This window comes from Chrysochloris asiatica, unplaced genomic scaffold (genome assembly GCF_000296735.1).
Source record: "Chrysochloris asiatica unplaced genomic scaffold, ChrAsi1.0 scaffold00138, whole genome shotgun sequence".
NCBI classification, from domain to species: Eukaryota; Metazoa; Chordata; class Mammalia; order Afrosoricida; family Chrysochloridae; genus Chrysochloris; species Chrysochloris asiatica.
In genome coordinates this window covers 4,472,600-4,497,223 of record NW_006408656.1, presented here as the reverse complement: position 1 = coordinate 4,497,223, position 24,624 = coordinate 4,472,600, and the positions used below count along the sequence as shown (strand labels likewise).

The window sequence follows — 24,624 nt, the reverse complement described above, 5'->3', positions numbered from 1 at the left end:
AAGTTATAGCCACATAAGTTATGAAAAAATAATATATATACTTTATAATATCTTTATCCCCACTGAGGATTTGCTCCCTTGGAAACCAATAAATAGCCCGAGATGAAGCAGCAGTTAGCACCCTCTTTTGGGATGAAGTATATATGTCTCCCTTCAGCCTGAGAAGTGGTAGCCCTTCAGTGCTCACAACAGGCCTGCAGGTCTGGGAGGCGCCAAGGCCTGGGGCCACCATGTCCTGGAGAATGAGATGAATGGATCAAATGGGGCTGGAAAAGGAGGTGAGAAAGTAGGGGAGAAGAAGGGAAGGAGAGAAGGGGGCTGCACAGTGAGAGTCTAAGGCTGCCCCCAAGGTGAGAGCACAGAGCAGGAAATAGGAGCACTCCTACTTTAATCCCTAATCTTACTGGATGCAGAATTTTTTTCTCTTTGGTTGAGCCCTTTTGAAGCTTTCACTGGGGCTCCCCAGCCCGACCTCAAGGGCTCTGAAGCCCCCAGACCTGTCCCGACTGTGCCTTCTTCCTGGCCCTGCCAGACTCAGGCAGAGTGGGCATGCTGGGAGGAAACAGGAGAGGGGTAAAAGGTAGGACACCCTTAGAAAAGAAGGAACTGGAACTCCAGAGGCGTGGGGGTGTTCCAGGGTCCTCAATGGATATAGAGGAGGACAGGGGCCTAAGAGCAGAGAGTCATGAGAAATGGGCTTCCTGGAAGGACCTGGTACTCCAAAGCCAGGTGTTCAGGATGGGAAGGGCCTGAGCTGGGGACAGAGAGCTCAGATCCCAGCAGGAGTGGTGAATCCAGGGACTCAGGAACCAGGAATGGCAGAGGGGAGAGAGGAGGGTCTCATTCTCCTGCCTAGCCCCAGGCTGTCATCTGGCCCCCTCCTCAGGGAATTGATCATGGCAAGAATAGCTTCTGGAGAAGATACGGGGAGCTGGCCAGGGGTGGTGCCCCCATACGCAGCTGGTTCAGTTCGGAATATGACCTACTGGGTGAGACCCACGGGGGGTGGGAGGCAGGTGTCTGGCTTGATCTCAGAGGTCCTGGCTCAAGTCCCAACACCCAGGGCCCTCCTCCCCTCATTCCTTAATACTGTCAGGTGTCTGGGGGACCCATGAGGTGCAGGAAAGCCAGGGGGTACTTGTCACTCAGCCTCCCTAGGAACTCCAGCTATGTTGTGGGGGTACTTACATAGTCCTCATCACCCCCAAGTCCATAACCAGGACTAAGATGGATAAGCGAGGAAGACTTGAGATACAAGTTTAGGGCAAGGATTAGGCAAAAGAATCAAAGGCACCTTAGTTAGAGCCCTATGGTGTGGGAAACCTCAGAGGAGGGAGGAGGTGGACACAAAACTGATGCCCAAATTCCAGTTTCCCCAGCCTGGAAAACCTCTGACCAGAGCCTGGAAGGGTGAGACTATGAGGTGTTGATAAGGAGTCCATCTGAGCAGCTGCCTCCCACCCTCCCACCCCTGGACACCACAGTAAAGTGGTCCCTGCTTGAACCCTCCTCCTATCAGGTCAGTATCAGGCCGTGTCTCCCAACCCAGAGGCTCCAAGCTGCTTTCTTGAGTCTAGCTTAAGTTTCTCCTGCTGCAGCAGGAGAAACTTGGGGCTCTTGGGGTCCTGTTGCCTTATTCTGAAGCTTCCGACTCCTGGGAGAGGAACTTCTCGGACATTTCTGTGATTTTGATCACGTGGCCTTTGGTTTTCTTCTTCCGGAAGGGGGCCTTGGAGAGGCTTGACTTGGAAGAAGCTACAGAGGAAATAAGGGGTAAGGCACGGGAGGGGCTAGAGATTTGGGAGCCACTTAAAATGATTCCTTGGGGTCATGGTCTCCCTGCACCCTTCCCTTCCCGCCATGGGCCCTGAGGATAAGAATACTCACTGGTCCTGCAGCGGGACTGCACAGCGCTGACCATTGCGGTTGAGGGCAGCTCCATCCTGAGGGTGGGGGTAGAGCATGGTGGGATGTGAGGGAGCTTGTGGCTTCAGCTCCCCTGGGATTGGAAGCCCAGGACTTGGCAGGTGGAGAGGGATTCCCAGCCCTTGGATTGTCCTGGCTATCTGGCTTGTCCTTTCTGATCCTCTTCCCTCCATGTATACTGACATTTAAACCAATTACCAATGGAATTGATTGCATTCTAAGAGTAGAAAAGTGCTCCATAGGGTGTTCAGTGGCTGAAACCTTGGAAGTAGATTGCCAGACTTTTCTTCTGAGGTACTCTGGGTAGACTGACGAGCTTTTGGGTAGCAGTTGACTGCATTAACCCTTTATACCACCTAGGGACTCCAGCTAACATTATTTATTGAGCACTTCTTTGTGACAGGCATTTGCATGCAAAATCACATTTGATCCTCCCTACCCCTGCATGAGGGGGCCACCTTATGACCAGCCCATTTTCTAGATGGGGAAACTGAGAATTTAATGAACTGGACCAACGGCCCCTATTTATAAGTGGCTGAACGAGTACTTGAACCCAGGCCTGCTTGGCTCACCCAGCCATGCTGAAAGGGAGGCTAATTTGGTGCAGGGTTGGTCCCCCAGTCCTCCTTCTCCCTAGGCCCCTCACCGGCTCTCCTCGCCCTCCACCAGCTTGCGGTAGGTGGCAATCTCGATGTCCAGGGCCAGTTTGGTGTTCATGAGCTCCTGGTATTCTCGCAGCTGCCGTGCCATGTCCTGCTTGGCCTGTTGCAGAGCAGCCTCCAGCTGGGCCAGTTTGCCTTTAGCATCCTGGAAGGCCAGCTCACCCTGTTCTTCGGCCATCTTGATGTTCTCCTCCAATTTTAGGCACTGCCACCAGAATGACAGGGAGAAGGGACCAGTAAGGGGGATTGGGAGTGAGAGAGTGGGCCACAGCCAGGAGCCCACCTGGGGCATAGATGTGGGGAAGGAAGGCTGAACAATGGCATCCCTGGGTTGCACATAAAATAAGACGCCGATTTAAGGAGATACTTCCCTAAAATCTGAGAGAAGTCCTACATGCCCCCAGAGCAGCAGCTGCTTGTCCTGGCTGCAGGCGGGGGCTTAGGTCTCCACTCCCTTCTCCTGTATATTGACAGGAGGTCTGGGAGGGAGGCAGTGGGCCCTCTAATAGCCAACATCCCTGGACAGTTTACAAAGCATGTTCAAACACAAAGCTCATGTAATCTTCATAAGTGTCCTATCTCAGGTGACTGGTGAGGAAGCTAAGCACAGAGTTGCTAAGCAACCAGCCCAGAGTCAATCAGCTAGATCATACCTGTGTCAGTTTGGCTGGTGTGTGAGTGTGTGTTCCTTCCTGTCAGCCCTTGAGGGGGTGGGGGTGCATCCAATGGACACTCACGTGGCTCTTGATGGAGAGGATCTGGGATCGGAGCTTCTGGATGTGAACGTTGAGCTCCGAGATCTCACTGCGGCTGCTCTGCAGGCTGGATCCGAACTCAGCAGAGCGGGCAGCTCGCTCCTCCAACTGGGAGAGGACAGGATGTGCAGGGAGTCACTAGGAGCCCCTCCCCATGACTCCATTTCTGTCCCTGTGCCCCCTCTCCGGCACCAGCCTCCCATCTTCTCTCCTTGTCATAGAATCTCAGGTCACACTGCTATGCATGTGAGTTCTGGTCACCACAGTCCATCTCCTCCCTGCCTGTGGGTCAGCCTGTGCACCTGGCTGCGGGAGTATGCCTCGGCCTCCTCCAGGCTGCGCGCGGCGATGGCATCATACTGGGCCTTCACCTCCTCCACGATGCCACTCAGGTCGATGTGGCAGTGGCTGTCCATTCCCACGGTCACTGAAACGTCTTTCACTTGGGCTGCCAGGTCCTTCAGCTCCTGGTGGGGCACAGATGTGGAGGGTTTAGGGCTAGGGGAATGCAGGAGGACCCTCTGCCACAGCCAGTCCCTTCACCCCAGGGTGAGGGGAGTTTCTCCTTTTCAGCCTTCCTGGAGAGATGATGAACAATTAGGGCCTCCTTACCACAGCTCTCCAGCTTGGGTTTATGGGAAGCAGGTCACCACTGCCACCCCATTCCCTGCTGACCTCTTGTGTTGCTCTCACTCCGGGCTCCAACCCGACTGTTGGTATCTCCTCCAATCCTCCACTGTCTACCTGAGGCACTCCTGCTAGGGTGGGACACCTTCCTCCTAGCTGGTGGCCCTGGGCTTGGGGCATATCAAGCCCCTCGTCCCTGGTTCCACCACTACTCAACTCTGTCTTTCCAGAGACAGGGTTCCCTGTGGGCCCAGCAGACCCTTCTTCATCTGCACAGGGTTTGGTACAAAGGCACGTCGTCTCAGTTTGTCAAATACTCCTAGATGTTGGAACAGAATCTCATGAATGATGAGGGGGTGGGTGCGGCTCAAGGCTGACAGATGTGTGCCCCCCTCCCCTGCCTCAGGCTGCTGCTCACGATGAGGCCCTGCCCCTGACACTCAGCCTGCAGTGTCACCAGAGGGTCACCTCCCATGCCCTCTCTAGTTGAGGGGCTTGCCAGTAAGACAGGACTCAGCCACAAGAATAGCATTTCCTCCTCTTCCCTCTTCTCTGTCTCATCCCTGCTTAGAAAATGCCAACCACATCCACAGAGGTGCCTGGAGATGCTAAAATCTACCGCTTCCTTCACACCAGGCTGCATGCTAAGGGTTTACCACGTGCCCTCACATTTAATCCTCATGAGACTGGTATCCTCGTTAGCCTCAGATTACAGGGGGAAAACTGAGGCACAAAGAGGTTATGGGACCAGCTGTGAGTGCAGAGACAGACTCAGATTCAGGCCCTTCCTCACTGCTGGTAAGCCTGAGAGTGTGGAGACAAGAGGTTGAAGCCATCTCCCAGTGGCTCCCTACCAGACCCTGTCTACAGCCTGCCATCTTCCAGGCCAGCATGCTCAGTAGTGTGGAGGGTAGCAGGTGGGAGCAGGGGTCCTGGGCCCTGGACTGCTTCACCGGAGAGCACTGGCCCTGTGTGGGGCCTCCTTCCGGAGGGAGGAGCTATAGGGGAGTATACCACATTGGGCAGAGTGAGTCACTGTTGGGAGGCTGGGAAGAGAGCCAGGCAGGTGGGGCTCAGAGCTAGTCTGCAGGAAGTGAGGCTCCCCCTGTGGAGGAAGGGCATGGGGCCTGAGCTGGCTGGTATTCCGAGTATCATTCACCGTCCACCCTTGACTCTTATTTCAGTCATCATACTTCAGCCAGTGTCCCCATTTCCCTGATTGCCTCATGTTTTTCTTCCACTTGTTTGTTTGAATCAGGATCTAAACCAAGTTCATACACTGCAATTGGTCCATATGTCTCTGTGATTCTTTTAATCTATAGATTAAAAAACAAAAAACAAACAGTGGCTATCAAGTCAATTCTGACTCATGACGGCCCCATGTGTGCAGAGTAGAGTTGTTCTATAGGGTTCTCAAGGAACAGATCACCAGGCCTTTCTTCTGCTGCACCAAACTGACAACTTTTCAGTTCATAGTGGAGTACTTGACCATTTGTGCTACTCAGGGATTTCAAGCTATAGAACCCTTTTCTGTTTCTCTCTCCCTATTTCCTTGCAATTTTTTCTAGTTGGAAGAATCAGTTTTCTAGTCTTGTGATGTTTCTGCGCTCTGGGTTTTGCTGATTATACCCCATACTGGTGTTTCACAAGTGCCTGTGTCCCCTGTATCTCCTGACACCTGCCCATGGGATCTGGGGTTCTGCTCAGACCCTGGTGTAACTTTTTGGCTTATGACTGAATTCTGGTCCTTAATCTCCTGACTTCAGGCTCCCTCCTGATTCTCATCATCCTTATGCTCAGAGAGTCCCTGGTTTCTATACCCAGAAGGTACTCTGCCTCTGCACTGTGGTCAGCAGGAGCCTGAGCTGGCCATCTGCCCCCATGGGCGTCTCCTGCTGAGGGGTTGATCTTCCCATGAACCTCACAGAGATCCTTCCTTATGCAGACAGGCTACAGCGCAGACCATGTGAGTGGTGGTTACTACAGGCTCACAGCCCAACACTCAGCCACTCTCCCAACCAAAGCTAACATTCCCCATGTGAAACCAATACCCTGGCCAGTGTCAGAGATGCAGTGCTAGGATTAGTGGGTGTGGGGCATTCTGGATCGAGCCCTCTGAAGGCACACCTACTCTTGCTTTGGTTTGGCATTTGTTACTGCCTGGGCTGATACATCTCAACTACAGCCACCACCTGGCTGTCAGGGGGTGCTTACAAGCTGCTATGATGCTGACAGGTTTCAGCGGAGTTTCCAGACTAAGAAAGTCTAGGATGACAGGCCAGGGGGTCTACTTCTGAGACTCAGGCAGTGGAAACCTTATGGAGCACAATAGAGCAATCCTCTCATAAGTGGGGCTGCCTTGAGCTGGGTCTGACTTGTGGCAGTTCACAACTACAAACCACCTAGGCCTTGTCAGGACACACTGCAGACAGGGGAGAGGGCTCCCCCTCCCAGGGCCAGCAGGATTGGTGGCACAGAGCTGATGTGGCAGACTGCTAACTATCCTTTCTGGAGAGAGGCAGGGTAAGCAGGCACTTGGTAAATAGACACAGGAAATGGAGGGTTCAGAATATCTCAGACATGTTTGGACATGCTGGCCCCTCTAGGCTGCAGAGGCACAACAATGCTTCCTTGTGTGATGTGACGGTGCCATCATGAGATGCGTCCCTGAGAGAGGATGTGTATCTCTGCCTTGGCAAGAATTAAGCTGAGGAAGAGTTCAGAGCTTCCTCCAGAGCCAGAGCCTAAGGAGGATGCTGTGTGTGTAGCTAAGGTCAAGGCAGCAGGTGACTCGAAGGGGTCAGTACAATGTAGTGTTTTGTTGTTGTTGTTGTTAAGTGCCGTCGAGTCGGTTCCGACCCATATAGACCCTGTACAGGGTTTCCGAGGGTGTAAATCTTTACGGGAGTAGAAAGCCTCATCTTTCTCCCGCGGAGCGGATGGTAGTTTCGAACCGCTGACCTTAAGGTTCCCAGCCCAGTTCGTAACCACTATGCTACCAGAACTCTGAATACCACCACCTCCTACTAGCCAGGTTTTTAAACTTCTCTGATGCTCATCAGTAAAATGAGTATAGAACTGAATACAGCTAAAATATATTAAATGTGTACCATGTTCCAGATACTATGCTAAGAGCTTTAGTGGTGGTGGCGGTTATGTGCCGTGGAGTCGGTTCCGACTCATAGCAACCCTGTACAGGGTTTCTGAGGCTGTAAATCTTTACTGGAGCAGAAAGCCTCATCTTTCTCCTGCGGAACAACTGGTAGTTTCGAACTGCTGAACTTAAGTTTCACAGCCCGATTTGTAACCACTACTCTATCAGAATGCCTTAAGAGCTTTAGGATGTTTTAATAAAATGAATCGTTCAAACAGTCCAGTGAGGTAGGTGCTCTTATTATTCTCCCTATTTTAGAGATGGAGAAATCAAGGCATGTTGTTGTTAAGCACCGTCGAGTTGGTTCTGACCCATAGTGACCTTGTATAGGGTTTCTGAGGAGCAGCTGGTGAGTTTGAACCACTGACCTTGCAGTTCAAATGGCTTTGCAGTCTGGAGCATTAACCCACAGCGCCACGCCATTGTTGTTGTTATGTATTGTTGAGCCGGTTCCAACTCATAGTGACCCCTGTATAGGGTTTCCAAGGAGTGGCTGGTGACCTTGAACCACCGACATTGCAGTTCAACACAACCTTGTAGACCAGAGCATTAACCTGCAGTGCCATACCAGGACTCCACACCATAGAAATGTTAAAACAACCTGTTGGAGTTCACATAATCCAGGCTGCTCTAAAGCGTTGGTGTTGTTAAGTGCCGTTGAGTAGGTTCTGACCCATAGCGACCCTGCAGAGGGTTTCTGAGGAATGGAACTGCCTACCTTGTGGTTCAAACTGACCTTGCAGTCCAGTACATTAATCCACAGTGTCACACCTGGCTCTAAAGCTATGCTCTCTTAATTGTGCCAAATTGCCTACATCATAGGGTGGTTATGAGGATTAGCTGAGATTAAGTATGGAAAGCATTTAGCAGAATGCCTGGTATATAGTATGTGTTCAATAAACAGGCACTAAGGAGTCCTGGTGTGGCGCTGTGGGTTAATGTGCCAGACTGCAAAGCCGTTTGAACTGCAAGCATGGCGGTTCAAACTCACCAGCTCCTCCTTGGAAACCCTATACAGGATCGCTATGGGTTGGAATTGACTTGCTGGCACTTAACAACAACAACAAAAGGTTAGTATTAGAGTTGGTAAAGGTCATGAAGCTGGAGAAGCCTCCTCAAAATACCTTGAGGGCAGGCACCAGGGCTACTCAGATAGTACTAGGTTCTCTGCAGGGCTCAGCACCCCATGGTTCACCTGGGTCAGCTGGGGATTGTCAGCAGATTCCCAGCTAATCTCCCTGGAACCAGAGTTTATGGGTGGGGCAGGTGGCGTTCTGGCTGGATGAAGCCAGGCTCCAAATGCTTTTGGGAGTTAGAATGCACCTTGGATGATGAAGGGGAATGTGAGCCTCTGCCCAGTGAGGATCATCACCCCAGCCTTGTGTCCTGGAGGGCTGCCTTGTGACCATAAAGGCCTGTGATGGCCAGAAGAGGTAGACAGATCCCTAAGGAGGCTGTGGTGGTAGACGGGAGGCCTTGAGCTCCTGCTGAGCTAGTTGGGATGGGCTTTTCAGAACTTGCCCATGCCTTGTTTTATCCAGATTTACTTGTGGGTTCTGGAGGCCCGGGGATGTGTGTGTATGTGTGAGCATGTTGGAGAGGGGAGGGGTATTTATTGGAATTTGAGAGGTAGGCCTATACAGCATAGTTTTTCTCATCTGACACCTTTTCCAAAACGAACTAGAGTGCCCTGTCTTCCTGAGGCTATCACTTACCACCATGTATGTCTTCCACCTAAGGTAGCCATGACTGGCACCTTCCTTCACTCAGAACTGTTCTGTCCTGGTGTGGTGTTGTAGGTTAATGCACGAGACTGCAAAGCTGTTTGAACTGCAAGGTCGGTGGTTCAAGCTCACCAGCTACTCCTCAGAAACCCTATACAGGGTCACGATGGGTCAGAATTGACTCGACAGCACTTCATGGATGGACTCTCTGAACCCATTCAGTGGCTTCTGCTTCTGAAAAGACTGTAACCAAGAAAGCCCTATGGAGTTCTCCTCTGCACACATGAGTTGGAATCAGCTCAGTAGCACCCAACATTAAGAACATGGATAACCATGTAATGTGGCCAGTATGAATTGAAATGAGCTGCAAGTACGAAACATACCCCCTATTTTGAAGATTTAGTATGAATAAAAAATGTAAAACGTCCCATTAATTTTTTAGATTGAATGATGTTGACATCATCATATTTTGGATATGTTGAACTACATAAGATATATTATTACATGAATTGTATCTCTTTCTTTCAGCACTGGGCCACAATGTTGGTTTGAACCACAAGGTTGGTGGTTCAAACTCACCAAATGCTCCTTTGAAACCCTATACAGGGTCGCTATGGGTTGGAACCAACTTGACGGCACTAAACAACAATAGCAACTAGAAAATTAGTCCTTGAGTGGTACAAATGGTTAATGAGCTGTACTGTTAATTGAGCAGTTAGATTTGAATCTACCCAATGGGGCCTTCATGGCAAGGCCCGGAGATCTATTTCTAAAACATCAGCCATCAAAAGCTCCTACTCTGATACTCGTGGGCTGCCAGGAGTCTAAGTGGACTCAGTAACTTGTAGTTTAGTAAGAACAGTTGACTAAGTCCCGCTAGATCCTGTCTGGTCCCCTGAACATGCTCAGCATTCCACACACATGGGAAGGTGCACACCATGCATGGGGTTGCCATGAGTTGGAATTGATGTGACAGCAGTGAGTGATGATGGCGGTACTAGAAAATGAAAAATTTACATATGTGGCTTGCATTATATACTCCCATCAGGTGGAACAGGCTTGGAGACCCATGGAGGCAGGCAATCTTTTTAGCAAGGGGTCAGCGTTATCTTCTCAGCCTGGCCTGATGTGTAAAAAGGGACACAAACACCACCTTACTGCTTCCCAAAGCGGTAACTCTGACATTACCGGTTTGCTACAGTTCCTTCTCCACAGCTGTCTTACAAAACCACAAACCATACCCACTCCCTCCCGGGACCTACTGGTGGTTGGTTACCCATCTCACTTAGAAACAGGTCCAAATCCCTGACCGGAGCCCTGGGCTTTCCATGGCCTGATCGCTGACAGGCGCTTTGGCTTCCTCTCCCAGGGCCCCTACTCTGACCTCTTGGTTCCAGCCATAACGGTTTCTTCCTTGACTCTATATCACAAACTCACTTTGTGTCTTGGGGACTTTGCTTAGGTTTCCTTTCTGCCTATGGTGCCTTCTCCCCAAATTCCATAGGACTGGCTCTTCCCCCAAAACTTGCCCACGGTCACAAGAATGGGTCAAGGACAGAGACAGAATCTAGGCCCAAAGACAGAAAAGCCCACAACCCTTCCCTTACTAATGAGGCAGTGGCCAAGAAGTTTTGTGTGTGTGCTTCCAGCAATGCCTGATATATTGCTAGTTATGCCTAATCTTGAGTTACATCACCCCATCTGCAGGGCTGGCATCCTGGCTTAGAACTTGGGTTCTCAGCTTGTTGACAAGTGGGAGAACAGGGCAGAATGCAGATTCTGAGCCATAGGCCTTGCTGATCTTGGCCTGGGGTTCAGCAGCCCATGGGGAGTTGGGACAGAGGAGCCACTGATCCATGCCTCAAGGTAATCCACGGGCATGAGGCCCCAGGCAGCCTGTTATGGGACATGGGACTTGTCCTGGCTGTGGAGGGCTTGGTCTGGGCTGCCAGTGTGGGTGGTCTGTCTGGGTGGGCTGCCTTCTCACTGGGTCTAAGGCTTGTGATGTTCTCTCTGCTCTGTTCCACCCCACAGGAGCTTCAGCTGGAGGCTAAGCCTGCTGGAAAAGAGTATGGATAAGCACAGCCATGAAGCCCAATCTCCCTTTCCATAGGGCAAGGCCATATTGCTGTGGTCAGCAGTGTGTAGGGCAGTTTTAGTAGAACTTTTTGACTGAGAGGGAGACTCTGACTTCCTCTTGGCTCACTGGGGGCATTGCCATAGCTTGGCTCCAGCAGTTTGCACACAGGCTGCCAAGCCCTGTCACCCCCAACAATGGTCCTGCTTGTACTTAGCTGAACTTAAGGCATTTGGAACCCCACTAGTAGTTTGAGAGCATCACCCCTACATGTCTTCATCCAGGAAACAGGGGATGTGGAGAGGAGGAGGCTAGGATGTCTAGGAAGCAGCGGTTGGAGCAGAGAGTGGCATCCACATCCAGTGTCCAGCCCTGATCAGCAGGATCCATCCTGGTGTCCACACAACAGACAACACACTGGATCTGGTGGCCACTCTCCACCCGACTCAGGGGAATGCTCAGGAGGCAACTGGAAACGTGCTCTAGGAGCTCTTGTGTCTGGATTCACTGCGTCTTTTTTGTTCCCTCAGAAGCTAGGGTTTCCCTACGTCAACCACATGGGGAAGGTGCCTCTCAGGACTAGAACTGTGAGTGCCTGGAATTTCAGCTGCAGTGATTAGAGAGAGGTTAGTTCAGTAGAAGAGTCCCTATGTTGGTGATTTGAGTCTACCCAGAGACGCTTAGGAAGAAAGATCTGCTTTCTATAGCCCAAAAAATCAGCCATCGAAAATCCTGGAGAACAGTTCTACTCTGATACACATGGGGTCACCAAGGGTCTGAATAGGCCCAGTGGCAACTGGTAGTTGAGTAAGAACAGTTGTTCAAGTCCCGATGGGCCCTGCCTCTGTGGCCAGATGCACCTGGTCCTCTGACCACCCTCAGCATTGCATACCCATGTGAAGACACAAGTTCTCCCTGAGAGTCATCTTTTGGGAAGGTGCTCCATGCCAATGTGTGAAGGGGTGACAGGCAGGATGACTGTCCTCCTCTGTACCCTCTGCTGTGGACCCTTTGGCCCTTGGCTGGGCAGATCCCCACCCCCCTCACCTGTTCATAGATCGTTTTCATCAGTTCCACGAAACTCTGCAGACCTTTTAACTTGGTTTCCAGTTCAGTCCTTCGAAGACACTCTGTGTCTAGGTCCTAGGGATGGGAGCAGTAGTGAGTGATCACAGAGGATAGAGGGGTTGGGGTTGTTTACTTCCCTGTAAGAGTGGGAGTGATTCCCAGAGGGAACCTGGCTCAGACCCTGGGAGAAAGGAGGAAGGTGAGACAGATACATCTGTCTGTTTGTCTGTTGGTCTGGAAACCAAGTCTATGAGGGCCTGCTTGGGAGTAGAGGAAAATAAGGAGGCCTGGTGCTGCAACAGCTAAGCAGTCAACTGCTAACCAAGAGGTTGGCAGTTCATACCCACTCAGCCTCTCCACAGAAGAAAGACCTGGTCACCTGCTTTCATCAAGATTACAGCAGAGAACACGCTATGGGGCAGTTCTACTCGGTCACCGGGGTCACTGGGATTTGGAATGGATTTGAGCGCACTCAACAGCAAAGGAAAGTAGGTAATCCTGAGGGAAAGAGGGCAGAAGGCCCACGAGGAAGGAGGAGGGCAGGCTACCTTCTTCAGCTGGACGAAAGTGAATTCCATGTCTGTGCGCTTGGAGATCTCATCCTCATACCTGAGACAGAGAGGAAGGGAGGGATGGGAAGAGTGGGAGAGGCAGGAAGAAAGAGACACAGAACATGAGGCTGGTGCTCAATTGGACCAATTAGAAAAAAGTGGCCCTTCCTTCAGGTGAACGCAACCCTGCATCTCCTATGACACTCCCCATCTTTCCCTCCCACAGCCTCCTGATGGTCATCCATCCATCCTGTCTCTGTTCCACACCACCTCCAGGAAGCCTCTCCTGATTGTGCAGTGGCTCACTCTGGAACTTGGCCCATAATCTTCCCCCTTCCACTAAAGAGCTCAGGTTCCAAGCTGGCTGTGCCTTTGCTCAGGTCTGCTCCTATCCCCATTACTCAACCTCCTTCTTACCCACCACCACCCCTTCCCTGCTGAAGCTTTGCTGGAAGGTAGTCATGTGCCTTCCAAAGGAAGGACAATAAGTGTGGACTTTGCAGGTTGTGTTTTTGGGCCAGTGACTTCACCATTCTCCTTGGGCTTCCTGCTCTTTGAGTTAAATGTGGGTGTGTAGGTGTGTGTGGGGTCACAAAGCCCACCTTTGATGCAATGTGTACAGCCCGTACTTGACACAGGAAGGGGGTGGGTCCTTCCTTCTCAGTGCTGCCTCCTCCTAATTCAAGTCCAACTCACGTTTAGAACAAGAACAAGGTCAGATGGAGGAACTGGACCCCAGTTCCTGACCTTCCCCTCTTCCTCCACTCAAGGTGTTTGGCCTGGCCCCATGTGGGTGGGTGTCTGCCAGCCTCAGACATCCCTGTCCCAGCGGATGTGGGGTTTCTGTGGCTTCCTGTTTTCCCGCCCTCCTCTCCAGGGAATGCCTGAATCATTGGCGGCTCTAATTATAGCCGCTTGTCTGCCCCAGTCCTTGACCTCACAACGGGGGCAGCGTCACCCATCACCTGGGTCAGCTGGCTGCACCTGCACTTGCCCTCCCCAATGCCTCTCTCCCACATGCCCGCCTGCCTGAGGAGCTGAGGAGAGGGTCTGACTTAGAGGAAAGTCAGAACCTGCAGCAAGCTCTGATACTCTGTGCTTCCTGTCCAAGACCAGAGTCTGAGACGGGTTGTGAGGGTGCAGATCACAGTGCATGGGTTAAACAAAGTGCCCATGATGTACCTTGACTGGAGTGGGGGTGTTTTACCTGCACTGTCTCCTGTGATTCTTGGAGCCCCCGCCATTGGTCCCATTTTACAGATGTGGAGACTGAGGCTCTGAGAAGGACTTGGTCTAAGCTGGGATTGGTGGCTGCTGGGGTGTGGTGCTGAAGTGTGGCGCTCTGGAACCTGGCTACTTGGACTCGACTCCCGGCTTCCTTGCTAAGTAGCGGTGTGACTTTGGATAAGTTATTGTGTGTTCTCTGATAATAGTGAAGTGGTAAGAATTCATACATAAAGCAGTTAGTGTTACTGTTATTATTCCCTGAGCTCTGTCCTGGGACCTGGCTCTAGCTTTCCTGGAAAGTAACCATGGGAACCTTATCGCAGAGAGGGGCAGTTCTTGGCTCTTCCTTCACATGTCAGTCAGTCAGTCCGTCCATAGGGCGGGGCTGACTGAAACAAGCTTTAGGGGTCTCTGAGAATTCTCTGCCCTGGGGAGTCCCACGCTGAGAAGCCTTCATCAGTTGCCCTCAACCTGAGGACAGACACTTAGGGTGAACAATCCAGGGGAGCTCCCTGAGGTGCCCAGCCTCCTTTCATCCCTCATTGCTCTCCCCCTCCTTCTTCCCTTCCCGTCAGGGGTCCTGATCACTGCTCTGAGCTTTGACCCTCAGTGGGCCCACAGTCACTTCTGGTCACTTTGGTCCCGATCCTGCCTGATGTTCATTTAGCTTTTTCCACTGAGATATCTTAGAAGGAGAACCTTGGGGCTGAGGCCTGGGATTCTGAGACTCCTACGAGTCTCCCACCTTTTCGAATTTGTCCTTGACTGAGGAGGAGAGGGGTAAACTGTGCTTCCACGGTGTCTCTTCCTGATCCACCAGAGAGAAAACTTGCCGGGGGCCAAGGGGAAACTAGACAGGAGGGCTGGCAGCTATTCTGGGAAATATTGCCCCCTACACCCTCGGAAGCCCTGTACAGGGTCGCTATGGGTCGGAACCGACTCTATGGCACTTAACAACAACAACAATCTATCTGGTAGCGTAGTGGTTATGAATTGGGCTGTGAACCTCAAGGTCAGCAGTTCGAAACTACCAGCGGTTCGGTGAGAGGAAGATGAGGCTTTCTGCTCCCGTAAAGATTTACAGCCTCAGAAACCCTGTACAGGGTCTCTATGAGTCAGAACCGACTCCACGGCACATAACAACAACAACAACAATCTCCCACCCCAGAGAAGGGTGTCAGGAGTGTGGGGCCTGAGTGAAGGGGGTCCTCAGAGTATCCTGTCCAGACTGAGGTCTTCCCTACTCCTGGACCTCCAGGCGTGATGGGAGGGATGGAATGGAGCCCATGCTTCCTCCTGCCAGGGAGCCTTTTTCAAAAGCTAGCTGGTGCAAGCACAGGAACGAAGCAGGAAGCTGGGTTCCAGTTTGGGGTCAGTCCCTTCAAGGCTCCTGCTGGCCCACATCCATCCTTTCTTCTAAGAACTTCCTTGGGGGTGTGCAGTCCGGCACCAGGCTCTACGGCTTGCTGCATGACTGGATTTCAGCCCCTGCTCAGTCTCCCAACCAGTGCTCTTGTGTAGTAGACAGAATGCACAACTGTATGTGGCGTCCCTGAGTCACTTGCTGTGTGGCCTTGGGGAAGTTGCTTCCTCTTGCTGAGCGGCTCTTCTTTCATTGTAGCAAACAGAGCTTTCCACTAGCTGATCCTTAGTGCCCCTGCTGCCTCAAAGACTTTGGAAATCTCTGTTCCCATAGACGACTAAATGATGATGTCATCTCTCCCCAAACCACCCCCAGTTCTGTGCCAGTCTGCAAGTCACCAGCTCCCAAACCCGTTCACAGGCCCTTTTCAGCTTGTCACCCCGCCCCCCCTCTCCCCCCCACCCCTTGTTTATTTCTGGGAGTGAGGCTGAGCTCATCGCTTTGTAGAGGTGGGGCACAGCCTTTCCCTGCCAGGGCTCTGCCTGGTGCCTCCTGACTCCTTGAGGGGGGGGGGGTGCAGGCTCTGCTCATCCCCAGACAGCCTCTTAGCACTGGCCTGCAGACCCCTCAAAGCCTTCCAGGCCTGCTCCTAGGCCCTGTCTCTCCATCTTGTATTCCAGTGAGTTCCTGCCTCAGAGAGAGAAACAGAGGCCCTGAGCCTAAACAGAGGAAAAGCAGGCAGTAGGCAATGGAAACAGGCAGCAGGCCAAATGAGGGGGCTGAGTCAGATTAAAACAACAAGTAGTATTTGTACAGAACTTCCAGGTACAAAGTGCTCCCATCAACAAGATCTGGCTGGGCACATGGAAGCAGCTCTTTTAGTGGGCTTTGAGATAGATGTGCATGCTGTGTGGCTGAGGACAAGCCCCTACTCTCTCTGGGCCTCTGTTTCCTTCCCTAGACTAGGAGGAGCCAAGACCCCTTCTAGCTCTGCCATTCTTTGGTCCCTTGAGGGTCAAAGACCTAGTAGGTATTGATGAAATGCTGTGGGTTCTGATGAGCTGGTATCAGGAAGAATGGATAGATTCCCTAGCACCCCCAGGAGGTGGTCCCAGATCAGGGAGGGGCCCAGTCCCAGTCAGGCTCCAGATCATGCCTATTGGCTGGGAGGTTTTGGCCAGATCATTCCTGGATGAAGAAACAAAGGTCCACAGAACAGGGAGAGCTTCCTGTGTGCGCGTCTCTTCAGATCCTGAGTGGGGCTGAGCAGGAGATCTGGGCAAGTAGAGTTGGAGCCCTGGCCTCTTGGGAGGGTGCGAGACACCCAGCCCTCCTGGAACCAAGGGCTTAACCTTGTTCAGCATGGCTTGAGAGCAGGCCTGGAGCTGGAGGAGGTGGCAGGGGGCCTAGGCCACTCTGGCTTGGGATCTCATTCCAAGGGGACCAGGTCCAAGGAGAGGTACATACACAGCCTAGCTGCTCAACCTCAGCTCTGCCATGAGTCTCCATGCCCCTGAAGCCCTGCCCACTGGCCAGTCAGAGCATTTCGTCTCCTCTGAGCAACCTCAGTGCCTAGTCTGCCTCTAGACTGTCCAGTCCAGTTCAACAAATGCTAGTCAGGTACCTACTGTGTGCCAGGCCCTTCAACCTTCTAGGAGAGTTGCTGTTTAGAACTTCCAGCTTACTCCTACCATCTTAAACTGGAATCAGCTAGCATCACTATCAAGAAGGCTTGGTGGTGCTGTGGATTAGGTATTGGGCTGCTAACCGCAAGGTTGGTGGTTCAAACACACCAACTGCTCCAAGGGAGAAAGATGAAGCTGTCTGCTCTCAAGATTTACAGTTTCAGAAACCCTATGCAGGGCCACTATGAGTTCGATGGCAGTATGTCTATTTTTATTATTTTTTTAATCATTGCTATGAGTCAGAAGTGGTTCTTTGACAGTGGGTTTAGTTTTTGCACTGTCATTCCCATTTTATACAGAAGGAAAACTGAGGTGGGATGTTAAGCAACTTGCCTGAGGTCACAAAGCTAGCAAGGGCCAGGGGAAAGCATTAACCCTTTCTAGTTGCCCAAGCTTGGGTCCAGCAGATTATCTCCCTGTCTGTCTGCCCCATTAAGTTGTCAAAGCATCTTGCAGGCTGTTTTATTCATCTCTCTAGTTCCAATGTCGATCTTGATGCCTGGCACATACTATCTTTATGGGATTCCTTCTTTACTCACATGAAATCCACCCTTTCCAGCCCATGCCTGTACACCAGCCACTTCTCTATCCTTTTCAGCCCAGTCGAGATTAAAATCCAAAGCCATCGGCACAGCAGAAGCCTGTCTGATGTTCCATCTAGGGACATAATTTCCCATCACCAGTGCGGATGTGTGGGCAAGAGCAGGCATATTTATGGGCACCAGGGGATGTGGGTTGGGATGGTTCCAGTGGTCAGCAAACACAGTGCTTAGCTGTGACTGACTTCACTGGAGGGGTCACTATTTGGGGCAGTGGTAGGAGCATTGTCAGGCACATAGTAGGTCCTCAATAAGTATTTGTGGTGTTAAGAAATGTTCTGCAGCTCTTTTCCTCCATCTCAGTGTCCCACACCTCTCACCTGTACAGGTTGGTCCCCACCCTTTGATCTTGAGTGGCCCCAGGTCCTAACCGTGACCCTTTGAGGGCTCAGCCTACCTGACTCGGAACTCCTCCACCTTCCCGAGCATCTGCAGTAGGTTGGCTTCCAGCTGTCCCCGCTCCTGGCTCACTTTACGCAGCTCCTCCTGCAGTTGGCCCTGGTACTCTTCGTAGAGGTGGCTCAAGTCAAAGGAGGCAGAGTCCTGGCCCTGCAGGAAGCTCCAGCGGGTCTCTAACAGTTGGTTGCGTTGTTCCAGGGCCTGCACCTGGGAGAGCAAGAAGGCAGTGGTGAGCGCGCCAGGTGTGGCCAGGTCGGGGGCTGATGCCCCGGGCCCTGAAGGGGGCCTCTCTGAGAAGTGGCAGCTCATCTGTGCACACCCACTCTGGGCTCAGTGCATTCAGAACTAATCTCCAATTGCCAATTGTTCCAACAAAGATGTGGAGATACGGAGAGATTCAAGAGACATGGAGCCAATGAGCAAGGCTTCCTAGGGGAGGGGCAGGGCTAGCCAGATGCAGGGAGAGGGAACTCTGGCTTAAGTGCCAATGATGTGACATGTTCGGTGCCTGCCTGGGGCTTGGGTGGAAGGCCCCAGGGAGCCCCCCCTTGTCAAGCCTAATCTCATATGGTTTTAGACACTTGGCAAGATAGGGCCTGACTGGGGCTTAAAGCATGACTCCTTCTGACAACCTTGGACTTGTACCCTCCTCTCTGAGTCTCAGTTTCCCTAGCTAGAAGTTGGGGATGATACTGCTTGTCTTGCCTACCTCCTTTGGGAAAACTGTGATGTACTTTGAAATAATAACACTAGCAAGTGTTTATGTGGTACCTACCATGTGACCACAAGGTCGGTGGTTCAAGCTCACCAGCTGCTCCTCGGAAACCCCATACAGGGATGCTATGGGTTGGAACTGACTTGATGGCACTTAATAACAATAACAACTGTGTGCCAGACATTATTCTCAATTTATTAAATCCTGGGAACAACCCGATGGGTAGACAGGATCACTAATTGTATCTTATAGAGCAGGATGCAGGCGTTTGGGGTTTGGATTTAGTATCTGTGCCCATATCCACTGCAGCATCTACCTCCAGTCTGTTGGAGCTACTGTGGGCTCTGGCGCCCCAGCTAGTCTTCCTTATCTTGAAGATGAAGATTGGGGGGCTCCTCCTTGCTCACGCCTACAGGGGCTTCCAGGGCCTGTGGACCACACTACAACCACTGGTAGGCTGTGGGATTTCTCTTGAGCCCAGTCCAGCTCAGCCTCAGGCACCCCTGGCCTCCACTCTCTGACCTCAGCAGATTCCAGCCTTCCTGGGGTGCTCTTCTTCCCTGTGCTCTCTTTCTTGAGACCCTCTGTTCATCTGCTGCTCATTTGTCCTTCTTGTCAGGCTAGGGTCCTGGAGGGGGCTGACTCCTGGGCAGCTGGGGTTGTTGTTGTGATAGCGAACCTGATAGCGCTCTCTGGGATCGGAGGGGCCAGGTCTGGCACTCGCGCTAAGCAGCTGGGCTGCATCCCATCTACTGTTGGCGGCTGGCACGGGTTCACAGAAGCCCAGCCTGAGGGAGCTGCCAGGAGCCTTTGGATTAGCTTCTCCGAACCCTTCCTTCACAGAGGAGGAGATGGAGGCCCAGGGTGGCAGAGCTTCTCAGAGAGTCCCATCTGATGGCTGCTGTCCCAGATGCATCTGGGATGTCAGCTCTCTCTTGACCTGCCCACATCCCCAAGCTTCCTTTTTCTCCCCTGACAAGCTTTAATGACTTCCGGCAATCCCCCTGACACTCAGTACACAATACCAGCAAAGGTAATGGATGGCGGCTTATGAAAATGGCTTCTATGGGCTGTCATTCCCCCGCTTAACACCCAGTCTTACAGGTAAGTTCTGCGCGAAGTGGACCTTAAGTCTACCATATGCTGGCATCACAGCCAAACAGGTTCAGTAGGGAGGGAGGTCAAGAAGGTTTCTACCCTGCTCTGTGTGTGTGCCAGGGAGCGATGGGGTGGAGGGATATACCTGTTCACCCCATGTTCTCTCAGTAGGGCCAGAGATCAAGAAGGTTTCTGCCCTGCTCTGTGTGTGTGACAGGGAGCGATGGGGTGGGGGGATGTACCTGTTCACCCCATGTTCTCTCCCTTGTGACAAGCAGGAGCCCTGTGTTTACACTGAGGGTGGAGTGAGAAGAGAGATGTGAGACTCCTTCCTCCACCCATGAGCAGCAGAAAACCCTTCACATCAGGAAGTTCTTGCCTTAGTCTAACCTCAATCCCCCATGTTTCAGCACTAGCCCACTGGCAGAGGATATACATTTGGCCAGCCAATCCAGCTAGAAGGCATTTTCGGTCTTGGGAGATCAGAGGCTGGCTCCTGTCTCCTGTTGCTCTTTTGGAGAGACTCACATTATCTCAATGAGTAGGGAGGGAAACTTAACCCCCACCCAGGCCTACCCTGCAGAAGGCTCCTCCCTGTCAGAACAAAGGCTTGGGGAGGGCTGCTAATCCCTGCACCCAGGGAGATGCCAGGGTAATTGTCTCCAACTTGTCAAGAAGTCCGGCTATTGCCACTCAGTTTTCTTTCTCTGTTTTGCTTGTCTCTCCTTCCGCCCCCATCTTAGGTCATGGTAGCTCTCGGAGGGGTCTCAGAGAGCAAATTCTTGGTTTATCTACCTTCCCATGTCACAATCGTTCAGAGGAACACTGTGGCCTGATTGTGTGGCTGAGAATCAGGGCCAAGCTGGGGCAGGGCTATGGGGAGAGATGTGTTCTTTAGGAGAGAAGCTGAGCAGCCCAGGTTGGAGCTCCTGGCTGAGGGCCTTCTTGAGGGAAGAAGCCCAAACATAGCAAAGGGTCTTCAGGTTCTTAACCCATGGGCAGTGCAGGCAGGGGAACCTAGAGGGCTGTGCCTCTGGGGCATGTTGGTCCTGTTCTTCAGATGGCCTTCAACTAGAGGTTGGCTTTGTCCAGGAACTCCTGACCTCTTGGTCAGGATGGGTTATTTGTGTCTTCCTACCTGTAGCACAGGGATGATTCCAGTCACCTCCTGATGTCAGGGGAGAAATTGCCTCCATCCCTCTGTCTCCTGGCCTCCTGCCACCCCTCTTAATTTCCGTCTTTAGGGTCCCGAGTGACAACCACTATGCTTCAGATACCAGGTCTCTCTAAGGTCCTTTGGTTGACCTTGGGCAGTCCTACTCATCCCCTCTGCCCACTGAGAGTGCAGAAATGGGTTTACCATTGCTCTCTCCTTGCCCTTCCATGGCCTTCTCATTTGAGGCCCCTCTCCCTACTACTTCCCTTTACCATGATACAGCCTTACTAGTCCTTCCACTGGCATGAGTTCAGGGTCACCTTCAGGACAGAAGCAGAGAGGATGAATCAGAGGCATAGTGAGGGAAAGCAGCTTGTCCAAGGACACTCAGCCAGCAAGTGACAGAGCCAAAACAGTTCCAGGGCCCCTTGGCCATCTCATGGGAGTGCCCCTGCTCTACCTCCTCCTGAGTGCTTTCCTGTTTCTCTTGGTGCCTCAAAGGACAAAGAAGGGGAGGTGGAACCCACCTCTGCTCAGAGCTCCCAGCTCTAAGGCATCATGGCCTCTCACTTTTGGGCTCCCATGATGCACTCACTATCTATGAAGTCCAGCCATTTCTTCATCCATCAAGACTGTCCTCCCTCTCCTCCTTCCTAGAAGAGGCTCAAAGGGTCCTAGGAGCTTCCTAGGTCTGGGCTCATTCATTTCCTTTTGTGTTTAACAAATACTTGTAAAGCACTTACACATACCAGGTGTGTTCTAAGAGCTTTTCAAGTATTATCCCGTTAGATTTTGACAAGCCCATTATACCACTGTGCACTGCAGCCAGAGGGGTTCAACATCTTGCCTGAGATACACAGCTACTCCAGGTGGACAGCAAGATTCAAACTCAGATTCAAACACCAGCACTCGCTCTTTCAGCGGCTGCCTATTTCTACCCAGGGCCTCAATGGCCTCACAGACACAAGGGCTGTGGCATCGGTGGATAGACCTTCTCTGTAAAGTTGGTGAGTCGCTTGGAACTCCTCAGGGCAGTGCCCCAGCAATAAAGACCCCCAAATGGTTGGCACCAACTGCTCCCTGTGTCCCACTATGAAGGTCACCCCCAGACTAAGGCCAAGACTTGAGGCTTGGGAGGCTCTGATCCTGCTAAAGTTTTTCTAGGGCATTGCCCTGGCTCCTGAACATGGGGCCTCTGGCCCAAACCCGCTCCCTGGTACTCCACACTCCTGCTGTCCCTGTGGCAGAGGACAGGGTGATATCAGCAGTAGCGTTCACGGGAGAGAAGCCACTCATCAGAGCCAAATTATATAGCTCACTGAAGCATTCCTTTTAAGGGATTAAGCTGGGTTTGAAGAGGACATGGGTCTGTAGGAACCTGCCTCCCAGTGGCCATGACTGCTGGGCTGTTGTCCGGGGAAACCAGGGCAGCAATGACCAGTGGTGGCCAGTCAGGGTGGGCGTGGGGATGCTCGCTTCAGTGTGTGGAAGTCCTTCTATAGGTAGGTATTACTCCACTCCACATACCCCACCCTGGGTATACCTCACGGCTGCAGGAGGAAGGTCTGGTATGGCCACTGAGTGAGGGATGAAAAGAAATGATTCCCACTACTACTGGCTTTGTGTCTCATAGACTTGAGTTCTAAACTAGGTGATATCACTTACCAGCTGTGTGACCTTAGGCAAGGCACATAACCTCTCTGGTCTTTGGTTTCCTCATCTGCACGGAAAGGAAAATAGCCAACGTGTTGCTGTGTGGGCCCAATGATATCATTTGTAAAGTCCCTGCAGAGAATCAGGCATAGGCTGATGCTCAATACAAGTTATATCCCTCCTTCTCTCTCTCCGTCCTTCTGCCCCTCTCTGCAAGCTCCCATCGAATGTGGGAGACTGGCAATATGCAGAGAGACACAAAATCCAAGAGGCCTAAGTGCCAACAAGAGCTGAGCCAGGACAGAAAGATGGCTCTGGTTTATTGAGAGGATGAGAAAGGTTGAGTTTGCCTCATTGGTAAAATGGGCATAAACTGTGTACTTCCATAAGGTTGCTGAGGGAAATAAAGGTAAATATTGTTGATCCCCTGGCATAGTGCCGGGCACACAACAAGCAAATGATCAACAACAGCTGTGACTGCGATGATTATTGCTCTAGGGTAGGGCTTGGAGAGGAGAGAGCTGGGAGGACCGCCAGTAGAGGTTTCTAGGAGGAAGTAGTGAGGAGCAGTTTTGGGAGGGACACAGGGCTCTCTGGGGGTGCAAAGATGGACACACTGTGGGGAGCATGAAGAGCAGGGTTCTGAGGACTTGCTGTCTCTACTCTGGCATGGTGTAGAAGAGTAGGAGAAGGCATCTATCCCCTGCATTCCTATCTCCTGACGCCAAAGCTGAATCCTCCTTCCTGTGCGCTGTCCCACACACCCCCTTGGCCTTTGCTTGGACCCCTGGAAGCTGAGCAAAGCTGTCTTGGGAGAGATGCTGCAAGGCCAAAGGCCTGAGGGCCTGAGGGATGGACAGAAGGTGGACCCTTGAGGGTCATCTCTATTGTCCACCAGCCTCTGAGTAGGACCAGGATCATACCTCCATCAGTCCAGTGAGGGCGCATCCCCTTAGCCAAACTTCATTGGTTCATACCTGGGGGTGAAATTCCAAATACATCCCTTTTTATCCATACGTCCCTCAGACCAATCCCTTTCTCTCCTCTGTTCAGGATGGATCAGAAACTTCTTTTCCTTCTGTGTGCCCAGAGAAGCTTGTGGAGGTCCATGCTGGATCCCATAGTCTGGGAGCAAGAGTGGCGCAAGATGCTGGGGAACACACAGCTCACTCACCTGGCCCAGCCTGACAATCCTTAGCATTGGCATCCCCTCCTCTTGTGCTTACCTTGCCAATCAGAGAGGCAAACTTATCATTGAGGATCTTCATCTCCTCCTTCTCCTGGTTCTTCTGCTGCTGGATGGCTGGGTCCATTTTCAGGTCCAGGGGCACCAGCAGGCTGGGGTTCAAGGTCACCTGGGGGATGGTGCCAGTAGAGCAGCAGCCTGTGAGGCTTCGGGAGCTGAAATCCAGCCCCGGGACATCGCAGCTGCTCCATCTCGAGATACCAGGCCGGGGGCCGCCCGCCGGGGTCACCTCACAGCTGCTGAGGCTGCTGAAGCCAACGACACAGGAGCGACAAGCCATCGCGCCCCCCGGCCCGGGAGCTGGGAGGGCGCAGGAAGACAAGCTATCGAGGGAGCTTGCTAGAGGCGGTTGCTGACTCCTCTCGAAGTCTGGACAGGCTGGGGACTGAGGAGCAAACACCTGTCGTACAGTGCTCATTAGCTCAGGGAGGGCGGGGCACCTCGCAGCCCGACCAACCTGTTAGATGATGTGGCGTACCCGCCCCTCCCCCGGCACCACGCAGGATCCCTCTCACCGGCAGGGGATCTGCCTGGCTGAGGGGACTGTTCACAGGCACCCCCCCAGCCTAGCTGGACTGGTGTCGGGGCGGGGGAGGGGGCGGGATGGGACTGAGGCTGGTCTGACTGGTGGGTAGGAGAGTGGAGGGGAAGGCAGAGGCAGGGCAGACTCAACAAGGAAAGAGAAGAGAGAACGCCTCTCACTGCAAACCTCAGCTGCATACCTGAATGCTGACGTACCTAACCTCACATACTTTTGGAAAAGATGAGTCAAGAATCATTCTGAGCTCCCTGTGTGTAGAGCAGCAGTCCTGGGCACCATGCCAACCTGGCATTGGAAAACATCACTTTTATTATTTATTTTCTAGTTGCCGAAGTGTCTTCTGGCTCATCTTCCCTCTTTGCTCTCTCCAATTCCTCCCTCCCTCCCCGTTTTCCCCC

The 24,624-nt window shown here is 52.3% G+C and overlaps 1 protein-coding gene across 1 annotated transcript; it reads right to left on the bottom strand.

Annotated features, from left to right (window-relative positions):
- Nucleotides 1-1,633: 1,633 nt before the first annotated feature.
- On the bottom strand, nt 1,634-23,994 carry KRT80 (keratin 80). Its single transcript, XM_006870016.1, has 9 exons — nt 23,666-23,994; nt 17,816-18,024; nt 12,542-12,602; nt 11,973-12,068; nt 3,646-3,810; nt 3,326-3,451; nt 2,573-2,793; nt 1,888-1,943; nt 1,634-1,755 (listed from the first exon to the last, which is right to left on the bottom strand). Exons 1-9 carry the CDS (start codon nt 23,963-23,965, stop codon nt 1,634-1,636), a joined length of 1,356 nt encoding a protein of 451 aa, XP_006870078.1. The 5' UTR covers nt 23,966-23,994.
- Nucleotides 23,995-24,624: the final 630 nt, after the last annotated feature.

What these genes read in the sequence shown, in the direction of transcription:
- KRT80 (XM_006870016.1), bottom strand. Translation starts at nt 23,965, where the DNA reads ATGGCTTGTCGCTCCTGTGTCGTTGGCTTCAGCAGCCTCAGCAGCTGT. An exon ending in TTGCCTCTCTGATTGGCAAG is followed by an intron (nt 18,025 to 23,665) that starts GTAAGCACAAGA and finishes TTGCTCTCCCAG; the next exon opens with GTGCAGGCCCTGGAACAACG. An exon ending in GTGGAGGGCGAGGAGAGCCG is followed by an intron (nt 1,944 to 2,572) that starts GTGAGGGGCCTA and finishes CCCCACCCTCAG; the next exon opens with GATGGAGCTGCCCTCAACCG.